The sequence below is a fragment of the Danio aesculapii genome, chromosome 12 (assembly GCF_903798145.1).
Source record: "Danio aesculapii chromosome 12, fDanAes4.1, whole genome shotgun sequence".
NCBI classification, from domain to species: domain Eukaryota; kingdom Metazoa; phylum Chordata; class Actinopteri; order Cypriniformes; family Danionidae; genus Danio; species Danio aesculapii.
In genome coordinates this window covers 21401612-21428571 of record NC_079446.1, presented here as the reverse complement: position 1 = coordinate 21428571, position 26960 = coordinate 21401612, and the positions used below count along the sequence as shown (strand labels likewise).

At 37.5% G+C, this 26960-nt stretch overlaps 1 protein-coding gene across 2 annotated transcripts in view; it reads left to right on the top strand.

Annotated features, from left to right (window-relative positions):
• Nucleotides 1–26960, top strand: part of afap1 (actin filament associated protein 1) — a 104217-nt gene that overhangs the window by 17344 nt on the left and 59913 nt on the right. Inside the window, exon 1 of one of the 2 annotated variants that reach the window (XM_056469387.1) lies at nt 20179–20550. The exons of the other annotated variant lie outside the window; for it this stretch is intronic. Coding sequence (XP_056325362.1) covers nt 20517–20550 — 34 coding nt within the window. The 5' untranslated portion in view covers nt 20179–20516. Of the gene's footprint in view, nt 1–20178; nt 20551–26960 lie in introns of those variants that run through there. 2 annotated transcript variants of the gene reach the window in all.

The following is a 26960-nucleotide window of genomic DNA, read 5'->3' as shown; positions in this document are numbered from 1 at the left end:
TTCCATCCACTTGCAGCTGCTAGAGTGCGAAACCGGAGAGCATATTCCTGTGTAGATAGAGTACCTTGCTTTAGATGATACAGCTGCTCTCCAGCGGCTACTTCCCCATCAGAACGTCCAAACACCTCTTTGAAATACTCCGTGAAGGTAGTGATGGAATTCATGACCGGCCCGGCTTGGTTCCAGATCGTCTCAGCCCATTTAAGTGCAGGTCCAGAGAGTAGAGATACGATGTAGGCGATCTTCGACTTATCTGTGGGATATAGAGAAGGTTGCATTTCGAATATGAGGGAACATTGTAACAGAAAACCATTGCACTCCCCCGCTCCGCCTGAGTAGGGCGCTGGTCGGGCCATGGGACTGGAAGGAAGGGCCGAAGAAGAAACTGTGGAGGCGGAAGTGCTCGGTGCTGGTGGTGCGTTGGAAAGTGGAGCTGGTGGCTGTAGAATCCGCTTCAACTGGTCCACCAGCTCTTGTAAGTGATCGGGGGTGCTCATGTTGTCGTCGTTATGGGTCCGGGCTTCTGTTATGAAGCGGACAGGAGACAGAGGTAAGGAAACGTTAGGGTGTTTATTGAATGACAACAAGGAGCACATGAAGGATAGCCAGGAGGATCAGGAATGATGTTGGGGTCTTCTCCTCCGTGGCTGGGTAACAGGAATACACGAGGATGGACAGCACACACCAGATACAGCTGACAGAGGATGACACAGACTTGGAAGGACTGGAAGACAGGACGATACGGGAGGACCAGGAAGACTAGGGAGGAATACAAAGAGAACAGGTAAGTAAATCGTTTGTTTAGCTGAGGATGACTACGCTGAGTGGTCGCTCAGTTGTCCGCTTTCGTCGAGACGAGCCCGGACAATGAGCGACTGGAGTGCTGTGCTTTTATCTGGTGCTCGTGAATGTGATGCAGCTGTGTGCTCATTAGAAGTCAGGTGATGGTGATCTTCGTGAGTGGGGGTCGTGAAAGCCTGACCAATCCATGACAGTATGTGTGAGTGTGTGTGTGTGTGCACAAACAAACTCACACACCTCTTTTCTTTTTATGCTTTTCCACCCATTCCTGTTATTATAACCCATTTTCCATCGATTCCAATTTATTTTTAGTAGGGGCGTATGATTTTTAGGGTGATGATGAAGGCAACCTGCCCTTTGGGTATTTGGGTAAAATGCTTAGTTTGGATTTTAGCCATGACTTGTTGTCACATGTTTTTGCCATAGTGGATTCAGGCTTTTCTGAAGTAAGTGCATGTGCTTATGGGCATGTTGCTTTATAGTTATGTTAGTTTAAAAAAATAACCAGGTGTTCAGTGCTATGTGCGCTAAAGGTGTTTTTCGAGGTCTGGTTTCGCTCTGGAAAATTTGTGAGCATTTAAGAGCTTTGTGCTACATACTTTTTTTTAAAAGTCCACTTAGATGGAGAGGCATCCAGACTTGTCCTTTTAAGTGCATTTAGGTTAATGTCAAGGTGTTATGATTTATGGGAATACTTGCTTTCCTCCCCTGGATTTCACCCTTGACACACCTTCACACAGCCAGCCCAGAGGCTATGTATACTCAAACTTAAAGCTAAGCATGCCTTTATTCTAGAGCTTTTGTTGGTGTCGATGTTTGATACAGGACATACATTAGCATTCAGCCCAACATTATGAGAAAAGCTCTCGTTAAGAAACAAGAGAAATTTGAATGTCTTCAAAAAGTAAAATGAATAAGACTAAAAAAAATTCTAAAAGAAATAATTGATTTTAGGACTAATTTGCTTAGATTTTCTTACAATATTTTATAATGTTTTTTTTTTTTTTTTTAAACAATTACCGTAATGTAATAACCAACATTTGCCATAATGTGACAACACTGAGGTTTTGCTTTACAACTGTACAATTTGTTTATTCGTTGAAAAACACTTTGGAATTCAATGTGTGCTGTGTATGCACATTTACATTCATAACATGATCATTAATTGTCTAAATTATGTTGCTGATGACTTTTTCATTTGACAATCAAGTTACATCAATAATAATAATAAAGAATTAATGATAAAAAGTAGGGCTGGGCGATATTGCGTGCTGGGATGCACAAGAAAAGAAACCAAAAAGCCACATCCTTACATCCTTTTTATTTACAATCTTCTCACTGCTGCTTATTTTCGCATGTGTTGTTTTTCTAACCTGAAGTGACAAGCATGAGTGTGTGGTTTCCTTCAACATTTTCAAAGCGCTTTGAGCTTGTGCTCTCCTGCCTTTGTTCAAGCAGGTGCGCCTGGAAAATGCGAGCGTCTCACATATGCGCCGTTTGCATAACATGTGTGCGTCGCTCCTATATGCACGTCGTGCAAGTCGTGCGCCTCCATTGGAAATGACAAACTTACACCCTAAGCTTATTGGCATTGCTTCTAAGGTGCATGCTAAGCAGTCATATTTTTATAAAACTATAGCACTTCATACCGAAACTTCATAGCAAAGTTTTTTTTATCGATATTGACAATGGTGTTGGACGACTCAGTGGCGGAGTAGGTAGTGTGTCGCCTCACAGCAAGAAGGTCGCTGGTTCGAGCCTCGGCTGGGTCAGTTGGCGTTTCTGTGTGGAGTTTGCATGTTCTCCCTGCATTTGTGTGGGTTTCCTCCAGGTGCTCTGGTTTCCCCCACAGTCCAAAGACATGCGGCACAGGTGTATTGGGTAGGCTAAATTGTCTGTAGTGTATGAGTGTGAGTGAATGTGGAGGGATGTTTCCCAGAGATGGGTTGTGGCTGGAAGGGCATCCGCTACGTAAAAATGTGCTGGATAAGTTGGCGGTTCATTCCGCTCTGGCGACACCGGATTAATAAAGGGACTAAGCCGAAAAGAAAATGAATGAATGAATGAATGACAATGGTGTTAGGTCAATAAATACCGATACCGATTTTATTGCCCAGCCATATTAAAAAGATACAAGACCATTTATGCTAGAAAATATCCAAGCTGTATTTTATGTGAACATTCTTTAGCATGAGCCTTTGTACAGCCATGTTGCTTTCATCATATATTTCCACCTGCCCTTGACATTTTCTATAGATTAAATAATGCCTGTTTCAAAATCTGCAATTTTCAGTGTTGTGTTGTTGTATTTTGTGTAGAAACAGGTGGTTCTTTTGATCTGTAATAAATTCCATTGCCAGTCTCTGAAAGTTTATGTATAATTAGCCTAACCTTTAGAACCTTTTACTCCTAGTAAATCGTTTAGTAAACTTTTAGTTTGTGGCCTTGGAAAGTTTCCATATCACAACTCTCTCAGAACTGGGAATGGTTAGTGGCTAATGGCATTCTTTCAGGGATTAAAACACACACACACACAGGCATGTGCTGCTTTGGCTCATAAACACCCACATATACATATGACTAAATATAAAATATTGAGGAAATGGCTATGACATTTTAATGCATTATTTTGATGCATTTTTTGTTATTTTAGAAATCAGAAAAGAACACAGACAAGCCTTCAAGTGTGTGGGCAGTAATGGTGCAATTAGCAGACATGTGAAGTGGAAATCAAGCAACTAACATGCTCTGGCTTGCACCTCCACTATTTTTGTTTTGATTTCGTTATGAGTGCAATTACTGCATATAATATTTTTACAGAATGTTGCTTAAAATTACTTTGAGAAGCTGGGATAATAAACATTTTACATAATATGTGCCATTATTTTCTGACTTTAAATCTACTTGAAAACTTGGTAACACTATAATAACTCCACACTATGAATCATTTATTAAGTATTAGCAAATAGTTAATTTGTTATTTGTTAAGCATTAGCATTAGTAGTCATTAGTAAGCAGTTTAGATTCCCAGTGATGGGTTGCAGCTGGAAGGGCATCCACTGTGGAAAACATATGCTGGATAAGTTGGCAGTTCATTCTGCTGTGGCGACCCCAGATAAATAAAGGGACTAAGCCGAAAAGAAAACAAATGAATGAATGAATAAATGAATGAATGAGTTAGCAGTTTATACAAATATGTATAATGTGCTTAATGTTAGTTATTAATCTTTTTTTTTTTTACCAAATTAAATATTGCATTATTTAAAGCTATTCTTTAAGAGTAGTTGGTGGTTTAAGATCATTCAGAATGAGTAAGTTGATTAGTAATAACTATTCAGTTGAACATTTATACATTTTATTTTTAGCATATAGTAATAGTTACTTTGTATGTTAATAAATGCTTCACTGTAAAAAATGCAGGGTTCCACACAAATCATTCATGTTGTCCCAACACAATTTGATTAAATTAACTTAACGCTTTTACCAAATTTATGTGGATTGAACATAACAAAATTAAGTTGTCCCAATAAAATCTAAAGAATTGTGTTGTTTCAGCTTATTTTAAATAAGTACTCTGAATGAGCAAACGAGTGTTAATTAACACAACTTCATGCAGTTTTGTAACCTGAGGTCTATTTGTACTATACTAATGTTGCTTAATGTAGAGATAATGAGTAATTAACTATTTGCCAATGTTTAATACATTATGAATAGTGTGCAGTAATTAAAGAGTTCCTGAAAACTTTAAATTATTGCATCTTACACTATTTATAATGAGCTTAAACAAAAAAATTGTGTTCTAATAACTTAAATTTGTTATGTTAGCTTAAATGATTTGCGTCGGGACATCATGAATGAATTGTGTGGAACCCTGCATTTTTACAGTGTCGAATAAAACATTGCATATAATCATTATTAGCACATTTTTCTGTCACAGTGAATGTATTATTTTTTTTGCTGTATAGATGTTTGTTAGAGAATGATTTCTTCAACACTCAGCCTTCATCTTCTTTCCTCTCTCATTTATTTCACTGTATGAAAGAAGTTTGTTGTTGCTGTCATTCCGCGCTCTTACACTTGAAGCTTTGCAGACGTTTCTTTGGAATGCTGCTATTCCTATAATCCTTTCTAGCACTGCTGTTTGCTGAGCAGAGCGTCTTCACCTCCTATGCCATCTTTTTTTTCTGTATTATTATTATGCCGTATTATCTTTCCCAACTTTACAAAGCACAGCTGATAGACAAGAATGATGTGCTGTCTTTACATGCAACACTACATGAAACAACACAAAATAAGAGGGGTGTTTGTAATGAAAAAACAAAACAAAACCATAATTTTCCTTTTTTAGTGTGAAAGTTCAACATACAGTACTGTAGATCAGTGTGATCAGATTCACACAGATCAGTGTGAATATTTGAGGAACTGCTGGATGCTTAAAGCTGATTGGTTAGCTTTATGACTGTTGGGATGAGGCTTAATAAATTGTGTCTGGCAGGTGAAGTGAAGGTCTTCCACATTCTCCTGTTCCTCTATCCTCCTCCTCCCTTCCCTTTCACTCACATGCTCTCTCTCCTTCCCTTTGGTATTATGAGTATCAGTATATTTGCATGGACCAATTTTTATGAAACCAAATGAATCCGCTCTGATTTAAAATTTTCATTCATTTTCTGTTCGGCTTAGCCGCTTTATTAATTGGGGTCGCCACAGCGGAATGAACGCCAACTTATACAGCGTATGTTTTACGCAGCGGATGCCCTTCCAGCCGCAACCCAACACTGGGAAACACCCATACACTCTCATTCACACACATACACTGCGGCCAATTGAGCTTATCCAATTAATCTAAACCACATTATTATAGCCGGAGGAAACCCACGCAAACACAGGGTGAACATGCAAACTCCACACAGAAATGCCAACTGACCTAGCCGGGGCTTGAACCAGCGACCTTCTTGCTGTGAGGCAATCGTGCTACCCACTGCACCACCATGACGCCAAGTTCATTTTCTATATTTCAAATAAAGCTGTTTATATTATGTGCATTGCGTTACATTATGTTAATGTGCAATATATGTATATTTAATCAAATTCCCAGTGGAGGACCAGAAGAAATACTGTACTGTTTATCCTTGTAAACACATTATAAACACAACCAAAAACTTTTTTTCACAAGCACTTTTTATTGGAAGTTTTACACACATAGAAAAGAGAACATATTAACATCTTAAGACACACCACACATTATGGTTGGGTCGATAGACGATGCCACCGTCCATCACCGATTGCCGATAGACAACATGATGCTGAGCCAACATAGCGATCGGACAGTTTATCAAGGATGTACCGCTGGATCACATCTCATTGTTGTTAAACGTGATATTTCATTAATCTTGTTTCTATCTAACGACTCTTCTGTCTTTTGAATCTATCAGGTAACGAGTCACAGCATCAGTACACTGCGTCAATCTTTCACTTTCACACTTGTACTTAGTAATTTAGTTGTACTTGTACTTAGAAAACCTCAGATACTGTTGTTTGGTTCCTGTTGGTTGTGTATCTTTTTACCAACCATGTTTGCCAACGTTTTTATAACAACACAGATCACTCTGCATATTCATGCCAGAGTCTTGCGGAAAAAAGTTATTGACAGGTGGTAATTTGTGTGTAACTTATCTTTATTTATTTATGATTTGGTTATGGGTAAAACAAAGACCATGCGGGTCAGGTAGTTGAAACGGTAGGCTACAAATAATTAATTCGTTATGAGTTAACTAATAATTCATAAATAATTTATTCACCTAAGCCTATGACGACGATGCCATCGTCCATCACGATGTTTCACATTAGACATTGTACGATGCCAAATTGGGTGGGTAAAACAAAACCAGAAGCCAAAATTGAACAAGTAAATAACAGGGTGAGAATGTGGTAAAATCTGAAAACATGGTAAAAATCAGGCGAGGGCTTTTCTTTTTCTGGATTGTTTTTTAAAACTGTCGATTGAATTTAGGGAAGTTGGTGGGCGGGTTAATTGGTGCTTTTGAAAACATTATTGGTTGGGTTCAGGGAAGGAGGCGGGTGGATCAGTCGATCAGTCAGTCAGTCAATTGACAGCGGCCTCTGGTGAATTTACGTGGGAACAGCAAGTGCAAATGGCACTGGCAAGAGAAATTTGAGATCTTAAAAAGCATACACATCGGCCTCTGGTGGATTTGCTCCTGGGACGTATTTGGCGCTCTCCAGAAATGTATATAGAGGTACGTTGTCAGAATGAGCCCGGGTTGATGATATCATGAATATCTTCATGTCATGACATATAAGCTGACATGACATATAAGCTCACTGACATATAAGCTGCGCATCGTTGGATTTGCTCTTCAATATTTGGACTCTCAGTAGTGATTATTAAACCACACTGAACTGAGCTAAACTGAACTGAACTAAAACACTACAAACTGAACTACACTGTTCCAATTTACTATGACCTTTTATGTGAAGCTGCTTTGACACAATCTACATTGTATAAGCGCTATACAAATAAAGGTGAATTAAATTGAATTGAATTATCTTAATTGGGCTAACTATAATAAATACAGAACAATTATTATGCATTTAAAATTTGACTAACTGTAAATTAAACAGAATTTAAATGCTAAAATAATCAAGCCCCCAAAACATAATGACAGCAGTGCTCTTTCCTCTTGTAGTATATTGTCTAATTTTCTGCCTTTGTTGCTATGATTCATGTGTACGCCAGGACCCAAATAAGTGCAGGATCATATATCAGGAATGCTGTCTCTGGATCAGAGCTGAAACCCCAGTAAACAATGTGAAAATCTGATCCTAAATCAGCACTCTGCACAAATACATACTGTTGGATCTCCGGGGGCAGACTTCCTCCCTGAGCTCTGATGAAAATCAATGTCTGTGGTTCTGGCAGAGTCTAGCTGAAACATTTATCAAAATCATCTGATGGAAAGAGCCTGTATCTGAGGAAACGAAGGAGTCTGTGATGTCCACAATACACTGAAAGGATTTCTATTTGATTGTCATATATTCAGCGATCAAGGAAGAACCAGAGTAAAAAAAGTGTAGGATAGGGACTCATACATTTTACATTAAAGCAGATTGGTTTCTTAATTGGGTCTCTCCACCCCCCATAGGGCCGGTCAGCCATAATCAACGGCACGTCTGCAGCATCAGCCTGACCAGATGGTGGACTGAGCCCCGAAGTGGTGGGATGGCCTGACAGAGGGATTTTTTTTGTGACTTGTTGTCCTGCTGGGCCAACCTCCCCTTTGGTACATCCATCTGACTGTTTTTGTGGACTGCATAAGAGGCACCATGGCTATAGCAGCTGGGATTAGAGACGGGGTGTGGTTTGGGGGAGGGTTATTGTGTATGTTATCAAAGAGGGACATCAAGGAGAACGAACGAGAGGAAGGAAATGTAATTAGACAGAAGAAGTAGGTGGAGGACTTTCAGATGAAGGAAAATGCAGAAACTGATGAAGAATCTGACCGGTCTGAAAGCAGATGAGTTATGGTTCAATGCAAAGCAGCGGATACTATATATAGATTAATAGAGGGGGCGGCACGGTTGCTCAGTGGTTAGCACTGTGGTATGTTTGAATATTCTTCCTGTGTTGGTGTGGGTTTCCTCCGGGTGCTCTGGTTTCCCTCACAGTTCAAAGACATGTGCTATAGGTGAATTGAATAAACTAAAATGGCCATAGTCTATGAGTCTGTGCGTGAATGTGAGAGTGTATGGGTGTTTCCCAGTACTGGGTTGTGGCTGGTAGGGCATCCGCTCTTAAAACATATGCTAAAATAGTTGGTTGTTCATTTCACTGTGGTGACCTCTGATAAATCAGAGACTAAGCCCAAAGAAATTTAATAAATGATTAATATAGGGTGAGCTTTATTCAGCTGCCCATTCCTAGTGATAACTTGCCAACGTAGGTTCATTTTGAAAACATAGCCCTATTTACGTTTCTGGAGATCTCAAATTATCTAGCCAAAGCTACGTATGGTTGCATTTTATTTTTTAAACAAACGTTACAGGGCGGTATGACGCAGACTAACTTACTGTTTACCTCCTTATGGACGGCTTTCTTGCTGTTACCAGTTTGTCCCGTTAGCTTGCCATGTACATTGGCAGACTTGAGAGTTGACCACAATGACAGGGTTCGAGTCTGGTGAAGAACGGTTCCAGAAATAAGGTAAGACAAAAACAGAATCCAAAAAATAAAATAAACAAGTAAATATCAGGGTGAGAACGTGGTAAAATAAAAGAAGGCTTGGTCTTTGTTTTACCCATAACCAAATCATAAATAAATAAAGATAAGTTACACACAAATTACCACCTGTCAATAACTTTTTCCGCGGGACTCTTGGTTGGTAAAAAAGGGTACACAACCAACAGGAACCAACCAACAGTATCTGATGTTCTCGCTAAAATTACTAAGTACAAGCGTGAAAAGAAAGATTGAATTAGTGTACTGTTGCTGTGACATGTTACCTGATAGATTCAAAAGACAGAAGAGTCGTTAGATAGAGTCAAGATTAATTAAATATTATGTTTAACAACTATAGTGAGATGTGATCCAGCGGTACATCCTTGATAAACTGTCCTTCGTGCACTGCTCTCTGGGGTGACTGCTGGCGCTCAGAGTCAGACGCGTGTGCACACTGCAGCGCATGACAGAGCGTGTTTGTGTGTGGTCAAGTGATGTGCATTTTCAGATATACTGTGGAAGGAGGGCTTTTCAGAAATGCTAGATGAAACGCCAGTGTGGACGTGAATTGTTTTCATTCTAAAATGCTATTTTAAGACTAAGATAACTAAGATTTTAAAAATAAGATGTATTAGTGTAAACGGGGCCTAAGTGTGTATTTTTTGCGAGCTGGTTGCTGATACGATGGGGACAGGGCAGAGGATTGCGATGCCGGCTCAGCATCGTGATGTCTATCGATGGCATCGTCTATCGACCCAACCCTAATTCAAATAGTCTGTCAACAGCCGCCTCTGGTGGGTTTACACGAGAGCGGCAGGTGTGAATGACACTCGCAAGAAAAATTTAAGATCTGAAAAAGCAGCAGCCTCTGATGTATTTGTGAAAACAAAAACTGCAAAAAACATACCTCCCGGGACGTATTTTGCTTTCTCCAGAAATGTATATAGTGGTACGTTTTCAGAATGAGCCTGGGTTGTAACTTCAACATTGTCTGCTCCATTAACTCATACAAATGACTCAAATTGGACTATTTTCTTGGTCATCTTGTCCTTGCCAAACTGCGTACTTGATGTACTTTGACAATTTCTTTTCTTTTGACAATGTACCCTGTCTGGCCAGCAGACAAATATGTTGGATCTCAATTACACTTTCAGTGCACAATAATGAAAAGAAGGTGGCTGCTCTGAGGCATTTGGAAAAACAATCTGATGTTTATATTTTTAGCCTAAATTCTCAACGTAAAAGAAAGTAGAAAGCGAGAACATAGCGTGGCCTCATCTGCACTATAGTCCTGAGTATCATGCGTGGAATGTTGAGCTGTTTTTTGTCAAAGCCTTCCTAGGGCGGTTCAGTGATATAGGATTGTGTATCTCCTCTGAGACCCCTTGTTGGACTGGTTTGGAGTGCACTATCCAGCTGACCCTGCCCAGCCCAAAACACAGCGCTAATGTACATTTGAAACCCAGCCAGTTTATTACAAGCAGGCATCATTTCAAAAGGCAGTCATCCTCACTCAGATTTTGACCTAGTTTTTAAATACTCCTTACTGTTGCTGTCTCTCCTCCATCAAGGCTTTCCTCCACTGGACCACAGCCAGTGTTCCATACTGCCCGTCCATATGTGCTACAGCTTTCTAGGCTTTCTGCACTATAAAATGAGTCCGGTGTCAAATTATGCAACTGCAGCTGAGCAGAGCAGCGTTTACCTCATAACCATATGGAGGCTCTATGAAGCCTGATTGCTTGTGATGAAGACAACGATGATGGTGATATCTCCAGACTTGTATACAGGGTTCTGGATGCAGTGCACTAGATCACAAAGTTTCCATTAACCACATTTACTGCATGTGCAAGGAAAATCTGTGTGTTTAGTGTAATTTTTCACATATGCACATGAGATAGCATCTTATTTGGGGAGAACTGGAGAGAGACCAGTAAAAATGTTGCCAGTGTTTTTGTCTATGTATTTCTCGCTTTCGTGTGTGCGCGTTGACAGCTTGGTTATGCTGTTAAATTGGATACATTGCAATATATTTCTAAGAACTTAAATGCATCTGAAGTACTGCATTTACAACAACACCTTCACAGACAACTACAGCTTATGCAATCTGACACAAATTATTTTCTTTTATAACACTATACTATTTTATAACACTGAGACTATACATATTAATGCGTACGTTTTTTATTTGGGATCATAAACTCTAAAAGATATGGACATAGTATCCCATAGGTTTCTGAAGAGCGAAAATGAAGCTACAAGTGGGCGTGGCCAACCAGCACCATTTTGTTTCAAAATTATAAATGATAAATCATACACTGCGTTGCCGATAGGGGGAAGTGAAGTGACGTCATTGTGAAAAGGGTCTATTATGGAGCCAGGACTAGCGGAAATTCGATGAATTGCAGTTTCAGATACTTCTGTTGTAGCTTCACGAGGGAGAGCATGAGGTTGCTGCTTGTTTGGGACTCAGCTTAATATTTATCTTATTGATATTCTGAAAACGTACCTCTATATACATTTCTGGAGATCGCAAATTATGTAGCCAGAGCTACGTATGGTTGCATTTTGTCTTTAAAATGAATGCTACAGGGCGGTATGAGGCCATACCTTTTCTCGCTTACCAGCTGACCACTTACCTCCATATTGATGGCTTTTCCACTGTTACCAGTTTGTCCAGTTAGCTCAGCACATACATCGGCGGACTTGAGATGCAGACTGGAGTTGACCGTGACAGCAGGATTTAAGTCTGGTGAAGAACAGTACCAGAAAGCAGATAAGACAAAAACAAAAGCTAAAAAACTAAATAAAAAAGTAAATAACAGGGTGAGAATGTTGTCAAATCTGAAAACGTGGTAAATATCAGGCTGCCGTAAGGGCTTTTCTTTTTCTGGATTGCTTATTGGTTGTATTTAGGGAAAGGGGAGGGTGGGGGTCTCGGTCGGTTGGTCAGTCAGTCAGTTAGTTGACAGCGGCTTCTGGTAGATTTACGTGAGAACAGCCAGCTTGAATGGCACTCGCGAGAGAAATTTGATGTCTGAATAAAGCATACACAGCGACCTCTGGTGCATTCGCGAAAACAAAAACTGCAAAAAGAAACATAGCCCCTGGGACGGATTTTGCTCTCTTCAGAAATGTAGGGGTATGTAATCAGGATAAGCCTGGGTTGGAAAGCATTTTGAGGGGTGTAAACAAAAACAATGGTCCCAACATATTTCCTGTTTTACATTTTTAATTTCTATAGCTTCCGAGAATCCAAAAAGGTCCACATGTTGATAAATAATGTTATGATCGCTGTTTTAACATTAAGTTATGATTGAATTGCCTCTTGTTACAGTTTGATAACAAGCAGGAAATGTTTATAGGCCAGTAACATGACCACATTGAAATGATCTACATGAAATAAAAACTTGAGTAGTTTAAGCGTTAAATATATTTATCTCATTGGTATTTTGAGTACTATGAGAAATAAACTGGATGATCTTATCAGATCAATCACCTTCTGTGGTCCTAAATCCTCTGTCTACTTTTTGTTAATTAATTCTTTAAGGAGGCTTTGGCTTGATTATACCATATGTGTGTTTTTGTATGTTTACGAGACGAGTACATAAGCCAAATGTCATCTCAAATCCTAGTCAGTTCTTTGTTGTTTGGATACTGAGAACAACAAGAGTTAGAGACCTCAGAGCTAATATTCGTTGGTTTTAAATGAACCAAAAATACTTGGCAACATTACAGAAAACTCTAAAAACATTGTCTAGCAATTATTCAACAAGTACTGTGTGCTTTTCAGGGTTGAGAAATATTAAAGAGGTCATTCAGGACTCTGATTAGAAATGCTAGCTTTTACACAGTACATCTAAAGCCTTCAAATTAATTTGCCTGTGGAATTCAGTCGATTTACTTTGTGATCTTACTGTCTTGCAGGTGGTGTGCATATTATTTTGGCTTGTGTATTTTGCCAATGAGGCCAGTCGTTTTAGAAATGAGGTGTTTCTACATTCCTCGTAGACATGAAAACACATAAACCCTGATGACTGACACAAAGGCATATTCTACGAGATTTCGCTTTAGAAGACCTTGAATTCAGCTCATGTGCTGCCCCTGACAAAACAACCTTTGCTGTAATGAATGCCCTGCCGTGGAACCCAGAGGAAACAGTCAATCTACTGGCTACCAGGCTCTTTAATGCTTCATTAGAGTTTTGTTTGTTTAAAGCTTACCCTCCTCACAGTTACCAGTCTGCCAACACGGGGCCTCCACCCTGCTTCCAACATCCTGAGCATGTGATTTGAGGGTAAGCTAGAGTTTTTGTTTTGTTTGCTTTATTGTTAGAAGGTGACACAATTTTATGGATGCACCAAAACTGAACTGATTTAACTTGAAGGCTGATGTATAGGCAGATAAATATAGCTTTTTATTCATGATTGCAAAAACAAAATGTAAACACAAACAGTGCGAAAAGTTTCAGAACTTCAGAAAAGTTTGAACTGATCTTTGGATTTTATTAACTATTCATTTCTGTGGCTAACTTTCTTTTATATACAGTTTTTTTTTCAATTATTTTGCCACAAATTTCAGAACCCTGCTGTCAATTTTCAAAACTCTAGACACAAAATTCACAACCATTGATTAAATTTTTGCTAAACTCTTAACTCATTTTTTTTTAATGGTTGGCTACAATACAAACAAGCTGAAGATACTTTGTTCATTGAACTAAAATCACCTTTTCAATATAACGAAATTAAACATCAAATTGATCCCATATTAAAATCCAACTCACACATTACATTTGAAATAACAGTGTATGTATTTAACTAACATGACTATCAACTGTTACAAGGGCTCAAAATAATAGGCAACTGTTGAATTACTCTTGATGCATAGCTTTATGGAAACTAATGTAAAATATAACAAGTTTAGATGACAAAAGTCAGGATTGATGAAATGACATCAGTTATGGTTTTTATGTTCTATGTAGGAGCATCACTGTGACGCAGTGGGTAGCACAATTGCCTCGCAGCAAGAAGGTCTCTGGTTCGAGCATGTAGTATAGGTGAATTGGGTAAGATAAAATTGTCTGTAGTGTATGTGTGTGAATAAGTGAGTATGGATGTTTCCCAGTAATGGGTTGCAGCTAGAAGGGCATCCACTGCATAAAACAAATGCTGGATAAGTTGGTGGTTCATTCCGCTGTGGCGACCCCAGATTAATAAAGGAACTAAGCCGAAAAGAAAACGAATGAATTAATGTTCCATGTACCACTTTTACAGACAATGTTTTCATATTTGACATTACTGTATGCATTAAGAAAGCCCAATCAGAGCAGCAGACTACTGTCAGGTTTGGATTCACATTTGCAAGATTTTTGACTAATGAAAACACCACGTCTTTGGACTGTGGGATGTCTTATTTATTTGTGGGGTTTTTTTTCAGCATTTCACATTCTCTCACAAAAGTTTGTAAAGTCTTGCAAGTCTGGTGTCCTCTTTTTTCACTGTGAAAAACTCCCACACCGCTGACATCTTATCTTGTCTCTAGTCAAGTAGCATTAACTCTTCTAAGGCAGACGTCGACATTGTGCTGCAGTATGTCACAGAGGTGACTATCATAATTTATCAGCTTATCAGCTTAAACATATAAAACTAACCAATAAATTGTGCATCCCTACACAATTTGCTCTCAATTTGGTCAACATCAGATAAAATATCTGTCTGTTTGTTTCACTGTCACTACATTTTGGTATTCCATCATGTATCTTTCATGGGAAATTAGTAGAATGATACTTGTTTCACAATTTTCAGACATAAATGCTCTTCTGGTGTATCTCTCTAAAGTCTTTTGACTCGTCTAAGTAGGGCTGCACAATATATCGTTTCAGCATCAATACTGCAATATGTGTGTCTGCAATAATCACATCACAGGATCTGCAATGTCGAGTTGTGATCATAGTTGATCAGCACAACAGCGGAGAATGCGTGACATTTGTGAAGTCATAACAAAGTATAACCATAACAGAGTGAAAGTTTATCATTTACATGCGTTTTAAAGGCACTTCAAGAAAGTTTAAAGCATTCAGGCACAAGCACATTTGAGACTTTAATGAGGAATTATTTAAATGAGTACAATGAAGACTATACAGTGTTATTTTACATTTCTTTAATCAATTTCTGTACCTAAATACTGTTAGACTCTACGGAAAACCATAAAGCACTGTTTATTTGACTTTTTTGTTGCTCTATTGTAATTATTTTTGCTCGCAATTTGTTTATTATATTTTAATACATGATTCACACTAGGGCTATATGATTTGGGGTAAGTATTTAATTGCAATTTAACAGGTATTGCGATTTTGTAGTCAAACTTCAGGTCAATATTCTGTATCGTAGCTTCTTACTGCTAAAATGCAGTGAGTGTTAGTTAAAAAAGAAACTGAAAAGAGATTAACTAATTCCAACTTTTATTCAAATTTGTATAGAAATTTGTATAGAAATTATCGGAAATTAAACACAAATTTTTCTCTACAGCAAACAGAGTTATGGCGTTAGTTATCTCCTGGTGCTGTGGCAACAATTCTGTGACAGCTCTTACAAATGACCTGTTTTTGTTCGGTGTCTGTGACTTTGAAACCAAAATATTTCCATATTACCAACATGCTGTTTTTCTTTGATATGAATTTGTCTATTAATGCTCCTGAAGCGGCAGACGCCATCATCCCACTTGTCCGCGCTTTCCTGCTTGTTTGTTTTATTTTGGGCTTGTTTTAGTTCAGTTGCACAATTCTGATTGGGAAGAACAAAAGTGTGCTCACTCAGTTGGCTAGTAAGACTGTCACACACAGACGGCTGTCCCGCATTTGCTCTGAGTGGGGGAAATTATATAATACATATATATTTCATTGCAGCCTCTTGTGATTAGCTAATCGCAACGTTTCAAATAGCGATGGCGATTCGATTTTTAATTAATTGCACAGCCCTAATTCACACCCTTAGAAAAGCACCCAGATCAATCCTAATTAATGATTTCTTTGCAAATAGAGCTATTCAACCCAGGTGGTGAAAATGTTTTTATATTGCAATATTTATCGCGGACAAACAAACCATCGCAATGTCAGATTTTTCCAATATTGTGCAGCTCTACCTCTAAGATATCCCTCTATGGAATAATGTGCATTGTATTGAACTGTGCGCTTATAATGACGTCAAAGATTTAGTTCTGTGTCAGTGTAAGTGTGCTTTCTCTTTTGTCTTTTCCGCATAACTCGCTATATTGTGCCTGACTTGTGCATTGTGTCTTTGATGTGAGTTCATAGTAAAGATGGCTTTGTCATGACGTTACAAAGCCACAAGAAGCAGTTGACAGTGCATAATTCAGTATATCTGTTATTTTATCAAACCATCTGTAATCTAAGTTAAACACGAAATATGCCACAACTGATAAAGTTATACAGGAAGGCAGCTAAACAAACGGAACACAGATAAGTGTGTTATCGTAAAACTGGCACTTGTTGAATCTGATACAGTGTTGAATCTGATATTGTGGGTAAGACAGGCTTTGTGTTGAAACCGCAGAGTCAACGACACTATTGCTTTCTGCTGTGTTGCAGGCTTTGGGTGAATTTAATGTCTGCATATCAGTTTGATTCTCTCCCCAGTATGATGTCAGGGGGTACAGTTGTTTTTGTGCCAAGCGCAAATACATGGATCAGTGTCCAGATTCAATATCCTGCTGACACACACGTGAGTGCACTCAAACACAATCACTGTTTTGCAATCCAGACATACCTTTAGATTGACTTGTTGTTATCGTTTCTAATCAAGTTTCTTATTTTGCTATTAAATAGTTTACAGCTATGGAAATCAAGAACTTGTTTAAGATTAAATATGCATTTTCACTGCAATTCAGACCATGTTTCATGAGAAGTACAGCAGGACTCCCACTTGCAACCCAGGCTCATTCTGAAAACGTACCGCTATAAACATTTCTGAAGAGCACCAAATACATCCCAGGAGATTCTTTTTTTTGCAGTTTTTGTTTTCGCGAATCCACCAAAGGCTGCTGTGTACGCTTTTTCAGATCTTAAATTTCTCTCGCGAGTGCCATTCGCACCAGCTGTTCTCGTGTAAATCCCCTAGAGGCCACTGTCGACTGAGTGACTGATCGATTGATTCACCCTCCTCCCTCCCTAAATCCAACCAATAGTGTTTTCAAATGCACCCAGTGACCCACCCATCCACTTCTCTAAACCCGACTGACAGTTTTAAAAAAACAATACAGAAAAAGAAAAGCCCTCACCTGATTTTTACCACATTCTCATCCCATTTATTTATTCATTCATTCATTCATTTTCTTTTTGGCTTAGTCCCTTTATTAATCCAGGGTCGCCACAGCGGAATGAACTGCCAACTTATGCAGCACATGTTTTACGCAGCGGATGCCCTTCCAGCCCCAATCCATCTCTGGGAAACATCCATACACACTCACTCACACTCATACACTACGGACAATTTAGCCTTCCCAATTCACCTGTGCCGCATGTCTTTGGACTGTGTGGGAAAACGGAGCACCCGGAGGAAACCCACGCAAACGCAGGGAGAACATGCAAACTCCACACAGAAATGCCAACTGACCCAGCCAAGGCTCAAACCAGCGACCTTTTTGCTGTAAGGCGACAGCACTACCTACTGCGCCACTGCGTCGCCCACCCCCTCCCCCCATTTATTTACTCGTTTATTATATTTTTTTGGTTTCTGTTTTTGGCTTACCCGCTATCTGGAACCGTTCTTTGCCGGACTCAAACCCGTCGTTGTGGTCAACTACTCTCTGCGTCTCTGGTGAGCTAACGGACAAACTGGTAACAGCAGGAAAGCCGTCGGAGGAATCATCATATTGCCCCGTAGCGTTAGTTTTAAAGATGAAATGCAGCTATATCTACTTCTGGCAACATAATTCAGAAATGAAATCTCCAGAAATGTATAGGGCTATGTTTTCAGAATGAGGGGCTACATAATTTGCAATCTCCAGAAATGTATATAGGGCTACGTTTTCATATGAGCCTATGATGCCCACTTTTAGTCAAATATAAAACTCCCTGACCTTTCCCTGACTAAAAAGCTGAATTTCCATGATTATAACGAGTGGGAAAACAGTCCACTATTGTGTTTTGCATGCTTTTAAAATGGTTTTTGCTTAAAAACCATTTTGCAGCACTTAACATTTTGGGGGGAAATCCCTTATTTGATAGCTCAATATTTAGTGTTTCTGTTATCTTTTAACACCCAGACTTTGGCAAGGCCATTTTAAAGCCAAAGCTCCAAAAAGTTTACCTAAAATGTCAAATATTTTCTTGACATATAGAGTATAGTGACTGCATTTGGCTTAAATGACTGCCACTGATGATAAAAATACCTGACAAATAACCAAACCATAACAACAATCATGAAACAATGAGATAAAAACCATGGTTTGTAATGTAATGTAATGTAAACAAAATTTTTAATTGTCAAACAAAAATCCCTAATATTCCATGACTTTGACAATTTATTTTTAATAAAATTCCCTGACTTTCATTGTCTGGAATTGACCGTTTAAATTATTATTTTTTTTTATATTTCAGAGATATTCCATGACCCGTGAGGACCCTGTACAGATATGTATGTAGCAATTTTCCTTGTAAAGGTTTCAGCTCAGATGAACAACCGGGCATTGAAGCTTCCTAAAAGATCTGTTCACACCAAGAACCATAAAATAAGTTGTAAAAATCATTCAAAACTACATGAATAATACTCCAGTACAGTACACGATTAACATCAAAGAGGAATATCATTGTAATCATGTTTATTTTTTCAGCTGATGAACAATAAAAATTTTAACAAAATCAAAATTGTTAAAAATGAACAAAACCAATCAGAATCTATCTTTAAATTAAAATTGACACTATTTATGTTAGCACACATTGCAGTTCTTGTTATTTTTAACCAGAATCTGAGACTATGGCTCCACTTTGGAATAACATTCCTTCTCTGGCAACATCAAGCTTAACTCTGACAGGTTGACGTTGAAGAGCACAAACATTTAATACACAGATGACAAAAGAAATGTCTGAGAGTTCAATTAAAGAGTTTTATAAATAAATAATAACAGCGTAGCTAAAACATAAATAACAAAGATTATTTATTTAGGGCTTGTTCACTCTGACAGAAATTCACAGCAACAAATTGACAAGATATTATTTATTTCTAACAAGAGTGGACAACTAATGCTGAAACTGAGTGGCTGAAAAGTTAAACAGCAGTAGAAGAGAGAATAATAAAGTTACTGAGTTAAAGTTAGAGAGAGAAATTAAAAGAATTGAGATAGGACAAATTACAAAAAAGAAAGCTATCTGATTCTTGCACTAGTGGAAAATCAAAGTTTGCACACATAACCAATCGTGCATTTGTGAATTAATTATGCTTCATTAATCTGAAAGGCTCTGAAGGTTAGAAACTCTTTACAGTACCATGTGTGTGTGATGATTTGCAGTATTAAATAAAAGTAGTTTTCCCCAATAACCATTGTTCCTCTTTTGCTTTTACCACCTGGGAAACTTTGGTGGTGGGAAACTCTAATGTGGCTGAATTTTTTTTAGTTCAGTCAGCAATTGTATTACTCAGCTTCATTGGCACGTATTTATCCAAGCTCCCATCGCTCTTGGGAAAATGCTCTGATATCTATAAGCTTATTCACACATGTAAAGGGATCATTCACCAAAAAATTAAAATGTACGCAATATTTACTTACACTCAAGTGCTTTGAAACCTTTTTTTTATTATTCTTTTGAACACAAATGAAGATATTCAGCTGAAAACCTGTAACCGTCGACATCCACAGTAGGAGAAACACATACTCTGGATTTCAGTGGTTACAGTTTTTCATCTTTCTTTTGTGTGAAACAGAAGGAATATCTAAAGTTTTGGAACAAGTAAAAGGTGTACAGAAGAATTTTTTTGGTGAACTATGCCTTAAGTTTCAGTAAACATAAGGTCATTAATAGTTCCACTTCACACACATGCGCTGTATCCAGCTGTGGAATTGGAGAAGTGGGGCTGCAGGGCGGAGAAAAGAGGGAGAGGAAACTCAACCGAAAGGAAGGAGGTCCCACTTTTCGGCGAGCAAGTCATGGAGAGAAAGTGAGAGATTCTCTTTTAAGTCTCCAAGCAGCTCTACTTGGGAAGCGTAGCGGTTTTCTGTCGGGATCGCGATAAACGGAAAGTGAACAGAGCTGCTCTGTGTTCAGATCGAGGAGAGTTTCAGGAAGTTTTGAGAGTGAAAAAGAGACACTGCCGGGCAGAAGCGAGCGGAGGTCTGCTGCTTCGCGGAGGGGAAAAGCGGGGAAACAGAGACGGCTCTGTTGCGCGGATTTTAATGAAATTCAGCAGCTGTCGGACACACGCCTGCAACCCCTGCCAACCCTGAGTTAGATGCGTTTGACTTTAAGATGCGGAGCGACCCCATACTGTTCGCCTCGAGGGGTGAGTGTCCAGTGTCTCTTACAGTGGAGGCACTGTTGCATGCTTTGAGACCGTCTGTTAATATTAGGCTACTGTGTCCTGACGTTTTATATTTACTATATGAAAGAAACCCCATCTTTAATTGCAGATTGAATAGTCTATAGTAGACCTGCATCCTGGAATATTCACGCGCTGTGAGACGTGAGTGAGGACAAAATTAGTCAAAATATGTAACTTAACATTTTTTGAAGCACAATAAGTGAAAAAAAGTAAATATTCCAAATATTACACATATTAAAAGCAAAATTACCGTGTCTTCTTGGGAAGAGCTGGGTTCACCACGTGAATAACGTTAGTTGAATCCCTCACAACTCTCTGAGGTCTGAGGTGAGGGCAGTTAGAATCAGAAAAGCCGTTGCAGTTCGAAATGTAAAGAGGCGGTAAATTTAATGACGTGACTTTCAAGGTGGACTGCTTTTTCAAGGCTATGAAGTGTATTTATTCATTTATATTTACTAAATTGTAAATCATTAATCTTCTGATTAGCATTTAACTGAAATATTTATTTTATTTTTTACAATCAATATACTAGAATGTTGTATTTATTTCATAAATAACCACGCAAGAAAAATGTATTGCAGTCAGTCACGACAACTATAGGATGATACAGGTGCCCCCATCTTCTGTCACAGAAGTCTGCACTTTCAGAAACACAACATAAGCTGGATAGGCAGGATATCTGTGATTGGTTGTTTGTCTGGCAGCTGTGAGGTGTCAGGTATCCAGTACGTGCATCACAGCTCTGCACTTGGTTGGGTATGACAGAGCCCTATTGTCCACAGAGGTTTAATGGTATCTGAGTTCAGGGTGTAGCATTGCTTTTGGAGTTTTGTTTGTAAAGGCCCAAGTAGATTTATGGTCACATGCTTCTTAATTGTGATTGGTGGTCAGTTGCAGCAATCAAACATTAGGCTATTTTTCGGAATTACTTCTTTGAGGTATAGGACCTTACATTATCGCAAAATAACTCCTCAAGGTTTGTGCTAAATAAATAAATAAATAAATAAATATAATCAGTGATCAATTTACTCACCCTGCAATTGTTCTAGATCAGTTTGATTTGTACTACTTCTTTCTTCTGACACAGAAGTTACTTTAAATAATGTTGGTATACTTTCCCCCCTTTCTAGATGTCAGTGGCTACCAGTTTCCAGCATACTTCAGTATATCTTTAATTATGTTCAACAGAAAGGAGAAACCCATAAAGGTTTGAAACCACTTGAAAGAGAGTGTTGAGTAAATTTTAGTTTTTGGGTTAACTAGCCTTTAAAAGACCATATTTACATATGTTACATTGTCTTTTAACAGCATACTTTATTTGAAGCTTTGCACTAAAACATGTCAGCACAGTTCCAGATGTCACAGTGTTCCCTGTGGATTTGAACTTTTCATCTTGTTCTAGAGCTCATACTGGGCTGCGCTGGTGGTTAATGTGTTTATTGACATTTATGAACATGGCACTGTGTTGTTAGACCAGTCTGACATGGTATGAATTGGCACTCGATTACCGTGTGTGATGTGGGTATTGGTCTGCTAGTCTACTTGGCTTTATTTTAGGGGTCTCCTCTTCAACAGTTTCCACTCTGATGACTTTTTAAAGGCTTGCACGTGCCAGAAACCCCCAAAGGCTTTCCTTTCCTCTAAGTGGAGATGTCTGACCCAAAACGACAAAAACGAAGTACAGAGCTATTTAAGTTTGCCTTTCTCCATCTTTTTTCACCCACTCTGTCAACTGCTTGGCTCCACTGCAGTCTTTTATCATTTTCTCTCTCTGTCAATTGCTACCATAAACATTCGCTACTACTATGGACGAGAGTTAATAGCTTTCTACATTGTCCCTAAGGGGAGAATGCCAGAGAGGTTTAGTGTGTTTGCCTCTATGGTTAAACATTTTAAGATAATTTGGGAAACTCTTAAGAGGAAGAAATGTCATGTGTTCATGTTGCTATTAAGTAGGGGGCATTTTTTGTGACCATTGGTCCAGCACTAAACCCAGATTGCTTTGTTATTTAGTATGCAGTTTACTGAGGGATGGTTTGCATTGATGTGTAACTAAATAGTAAAAATGAATAGATTTACAAGAACATTTATATTATAAATAAAGTTAAAAGGGGTAGTTCCCACAAAAAATAAAATGTACCTATTAATTACTCACCCTAATGTGGTTTCAAAACTTTATAAATTTCTTTCTTCTGTTGAACACAAAAGTACTGTAAACTCTCAGAAAAAATGGCACATTGTTGTTCCAAAGAAGGTAAAAATCCTTGTCACTGGGGCAGTACCTTTTTATGGAACAGAATTTATGACAAAATAACAAATTTGTACCATTGCAGTTTGTAACTTTAAGGGCAGGATTTGTACCATGGGAAACCAAAATGTACCTTTGGTTTTTAAAACCTGTAGATAGAATATTGATTAGATACAATGTTTGATTGGTTTTACAATAGTAAAATGTTTGCATGAACACATGCATATGTAGGACTTTTGCCAGCTCACGTGTGTAGTAGAAAGCAAATGCCAAAATGTGCAGATATCATTAATAAAAAAAATATTTATCAGAAAATGCCTACCAAATGTTTATTAAAATGCCTTAAATGCTTAGTTTACAATACCTATAGTTTTGTTTTACCAGTTGTTTTGTATTATATAACTTAATAATTCATGTTTATGTGTTTCTTTAAACATATACTTTTAAATGATTATTTTTGTTTTAATATGGAACTTATTCATAAAATCACTTTGCCCTTCCAGTAATATTTATTTTCATAGATATTGTAATAAAGGAGTTGTCTAACACTTATGTACCTTTTTTATGAGTACAATTGTGTACCATTTGTACCATAAGAGGTACAGAACAATATACCATAAGAGGTATTTTCTGTACCATATAAAATAAAACTTTTACAAAGGTACAAAACTGTTCCTTAAGAAACATTATTTGTACCACCGTGTACAGTACCTTTTTATCTGAGAGTTAAAATATTTTAAAGAAACAAAGCTATTAACACTGAACTCCAGTTGATGGTTACAGGTTTCCAGCTTTCTTCAACATTTCCTTTTTTATGTTTAAACTTGTTTTCTCAACAGAAAGAGACTCATAAAAGTTTGAAACAAGTGAAGGGTGCATAATAATGACAGTTTTTTTAATTTTTAGGAAAACTATTCTTTTAAATATTTTATATGTACTCGGCATAATTGAAATTGAATATTTTTATCCATTTCACTGTGAATAAAGGCAATGTATTTTAGTGCATTTAAACAAAACAGATTCATTAAACAGATATATTTATTAAAATAATATTTTAGTCACCAAACATATTTAGAAATTGAAAGATAATACAATTAAATTCAAGCAAAATATTGCAAATTTTCAATTCATTTTTTTGCTACTCTTGATTTCAAATTTGTATTTAATATTTTTCTATAACATATAAATTTGGGTGTACTTTTTGGACTGTTATTGCAAGTTATTTTGTTCCAGATTTGGCTTCAGTACTGACTAATCTAATGTATATGCACAAATATAATATTGTATAGCTTCCTATTAAAAATATGAATTTAAAAGAGAGATTTGGGAGGGGTGTACTTATATATGCTAAGCACTATCACTAGTGACCAGTTTATTGCATCGCTGCTAAAGCTGTTAATTTCTTTTAAAGGGACCTAATGGCCCGAAATATGCAAATGTTTACACTTAATATATTCGATGCATCTTCATGCAATTGGTAAGCTCATAAATTTGCTACAGCTCAGCCCAAATACTGAAGTAATTACTGGAAGGCAAATACACTATTGCATCCATAAATGCACACATAAAAAGATGTAAATACATCTCTGCTAAGTTTCCCAGGCAGGATGGAGTCTCCTCCACCCTTCAGAAGGATGAGTCCTAAAGGTTTCTGTAACCAGTGGCCCCTCTCTTCCACCCCTCTGCCCACTGTGGTTTAGGAGTTAGCGCTCTGTAATTATACACACACATGCACGCACATACTCATAAACACACAAGTGCACATTTACTCTATGGACATGTATTCTAAACCGTCCTTTCATAATTGAAACCTCAGTAATTTCCTCATATGTCCATGTGAAAGGATATAACACACATATAATCCAACACAGAGAAAAATGCAATCATAAAACAGGACATTTTCTTATTGATGATCCAGTGTATTTGATATATGTGTCTACACAGATGCTGATATTCAAGCCCATCATTAGTGGGACAGTGGAGCATCTGTTCAATATTTTGTTTTCTCCCGTACTTTTCTACCATTTTCCAGCCCTGTGTAGTCTGAGTAGTGCTCTGGTGTGCCCTGGCCTGTGGTAGCGAGCAGTAACCATGATGAGGCCAAACCGTAAAGCAGCCTAATTTCACAAACCACAGACTAGTAGCGGCCGTATTCCTAACTGCCAAATGTCTTTTTTTCTGGGCACACAGTGCCACTCAGATCTGCAAGAGATTCTATAGGGCTGCATGATATATCGTTTCAGCTTCGATATCGCAATGTATTCATCCACAATAGTCACACTGCAGGATCTGAGAGGCTGAGTCAGGATTATAGTTAAACAACAGCCACAATTCAGAATACCTCATATATTTGGAGTCACTCCAGAGTTTACCCATAAATGAGCATTTTAAGAGAGTTTAAAGCATTCAGACATCTTACTATTTTAATGTCAATAAAGATTTTATTGAAGTATTTAAACAATGAAGGCTATGCAATGTTATTTTACATTCAATTATTCTATTTCTGACCACAAATACTGTTAGACTTTCCCAGAAAACAATAACACAATGTTTATTTCACTTTGCTCTGTTTATTTCACTTTTGACTTCAATTTATACAGTTGAAGTCAGAATTATTATTATTATTATAACCCCCTGAATTATTAGCCCCCGTTTAGATTTTTTCCCCAATTAATAACTAATTTCTAATAACTGATTTATTTTATCTTTGTCATGATGACAATACATAATATTTTTCTAGATATTTTTCAAGACACTTCAATACAGCTTAAAGTGACATTTAAAGGCTTAATTAGGTTAACTAGGCAGGTTAGGGTAATTTGGCATGTTATTGTATAACAATAGTAGACTATCTAAAAAATATAGCTTAAAGGGGCTGATTTGACCTTAAATTTTTTTTTAAATTAAATATTAATTAATTAAAAACTGCTTTTATTCTAGCCGAAATAAAACCAATCAGATTTTCTCCAGAAGAAAAAATATTACATACAGTGAACATTTCCTTGCTCTGTTAAACATAATTTGGGAAATACTTAAAAAAGAAAACATTTTTTAAAAGGGGTTTGGGGGGAGGAGGGGAGGGGGGAATAAAAATTCTGATTTCAACTGTATATGTTTATTATCTATTTATTTAAGTCTATTATATTTTATGCAGATTCGATCCTCTACAAAATCCTCCCAATCAGTCTAAATCAAAGAATTAATTCCAAATAGAGCTATTCAAGCCATCTGCTGAATTTATATTCATATCCCCTTATACATCACTATGGGTGATATTGATATTATGGGGTCCTGTAGGACATGACTGTTAAAAGGGCTGGCTTATTGATAGAATTTAGTAAAACAAACACACAGATGTGACCTATGACAAGATGTTCATTTATTTTAGAGATCTATTCAGTTATGTGAAAAAAATCCATTAAATTACTATTTTATAGTTTTTTTTCAACCGCTTCGAATGTTATCACTAAATTGAATGGGCGTTACCAGTGGTTATCAGCTGGTAGATATGGGCCAGTAGGGGCCTTGTTTTGGTAGGCTCAGAAAGCTATTATCATCCATCCACATGGTTAATCAGCTATACTAATAGAGAAAACTCCAGATCCAGATCTGTTTTTACATTACTGTGACGATTGGTTTAGTGTTGGGGTAGGGGTAGACGTTAATAAAATACAATTAATGGGAAATTTAATAAATAATTTAAATAATTCTTGTTAGCTTCCAGCTACAGCCGTATGTGATTTATAGCTGATAAACCATGTGGATTGGCGATAACAGCATTCTAAGCCTACCAGTAGGTGCAGAAGGCCCTACTGCCCCTTATCTATCAGCTGATAACCACTGATAACCCCCATTCAATCGAGTGGTAACATTCAAATCCACAGTTTTTTGCATAATTTCACTTACCTTCACATTTGTTTTCAGAATAGAATAGAATAGAATTCTAGAATAGAATAGAAGAGAATTCAAAATACAATATTTGAATGAAATTTGAGAGATTTCTGTTTCTCCATTGAACATCTATTTCCGCAAAACTATGATGCTTTAAAAGTTTTGTAAGGAGATCAAAAAAATAAATAAATAAAATAAATCAGTATGATTGATGTGCTTTAACCCCATGTGG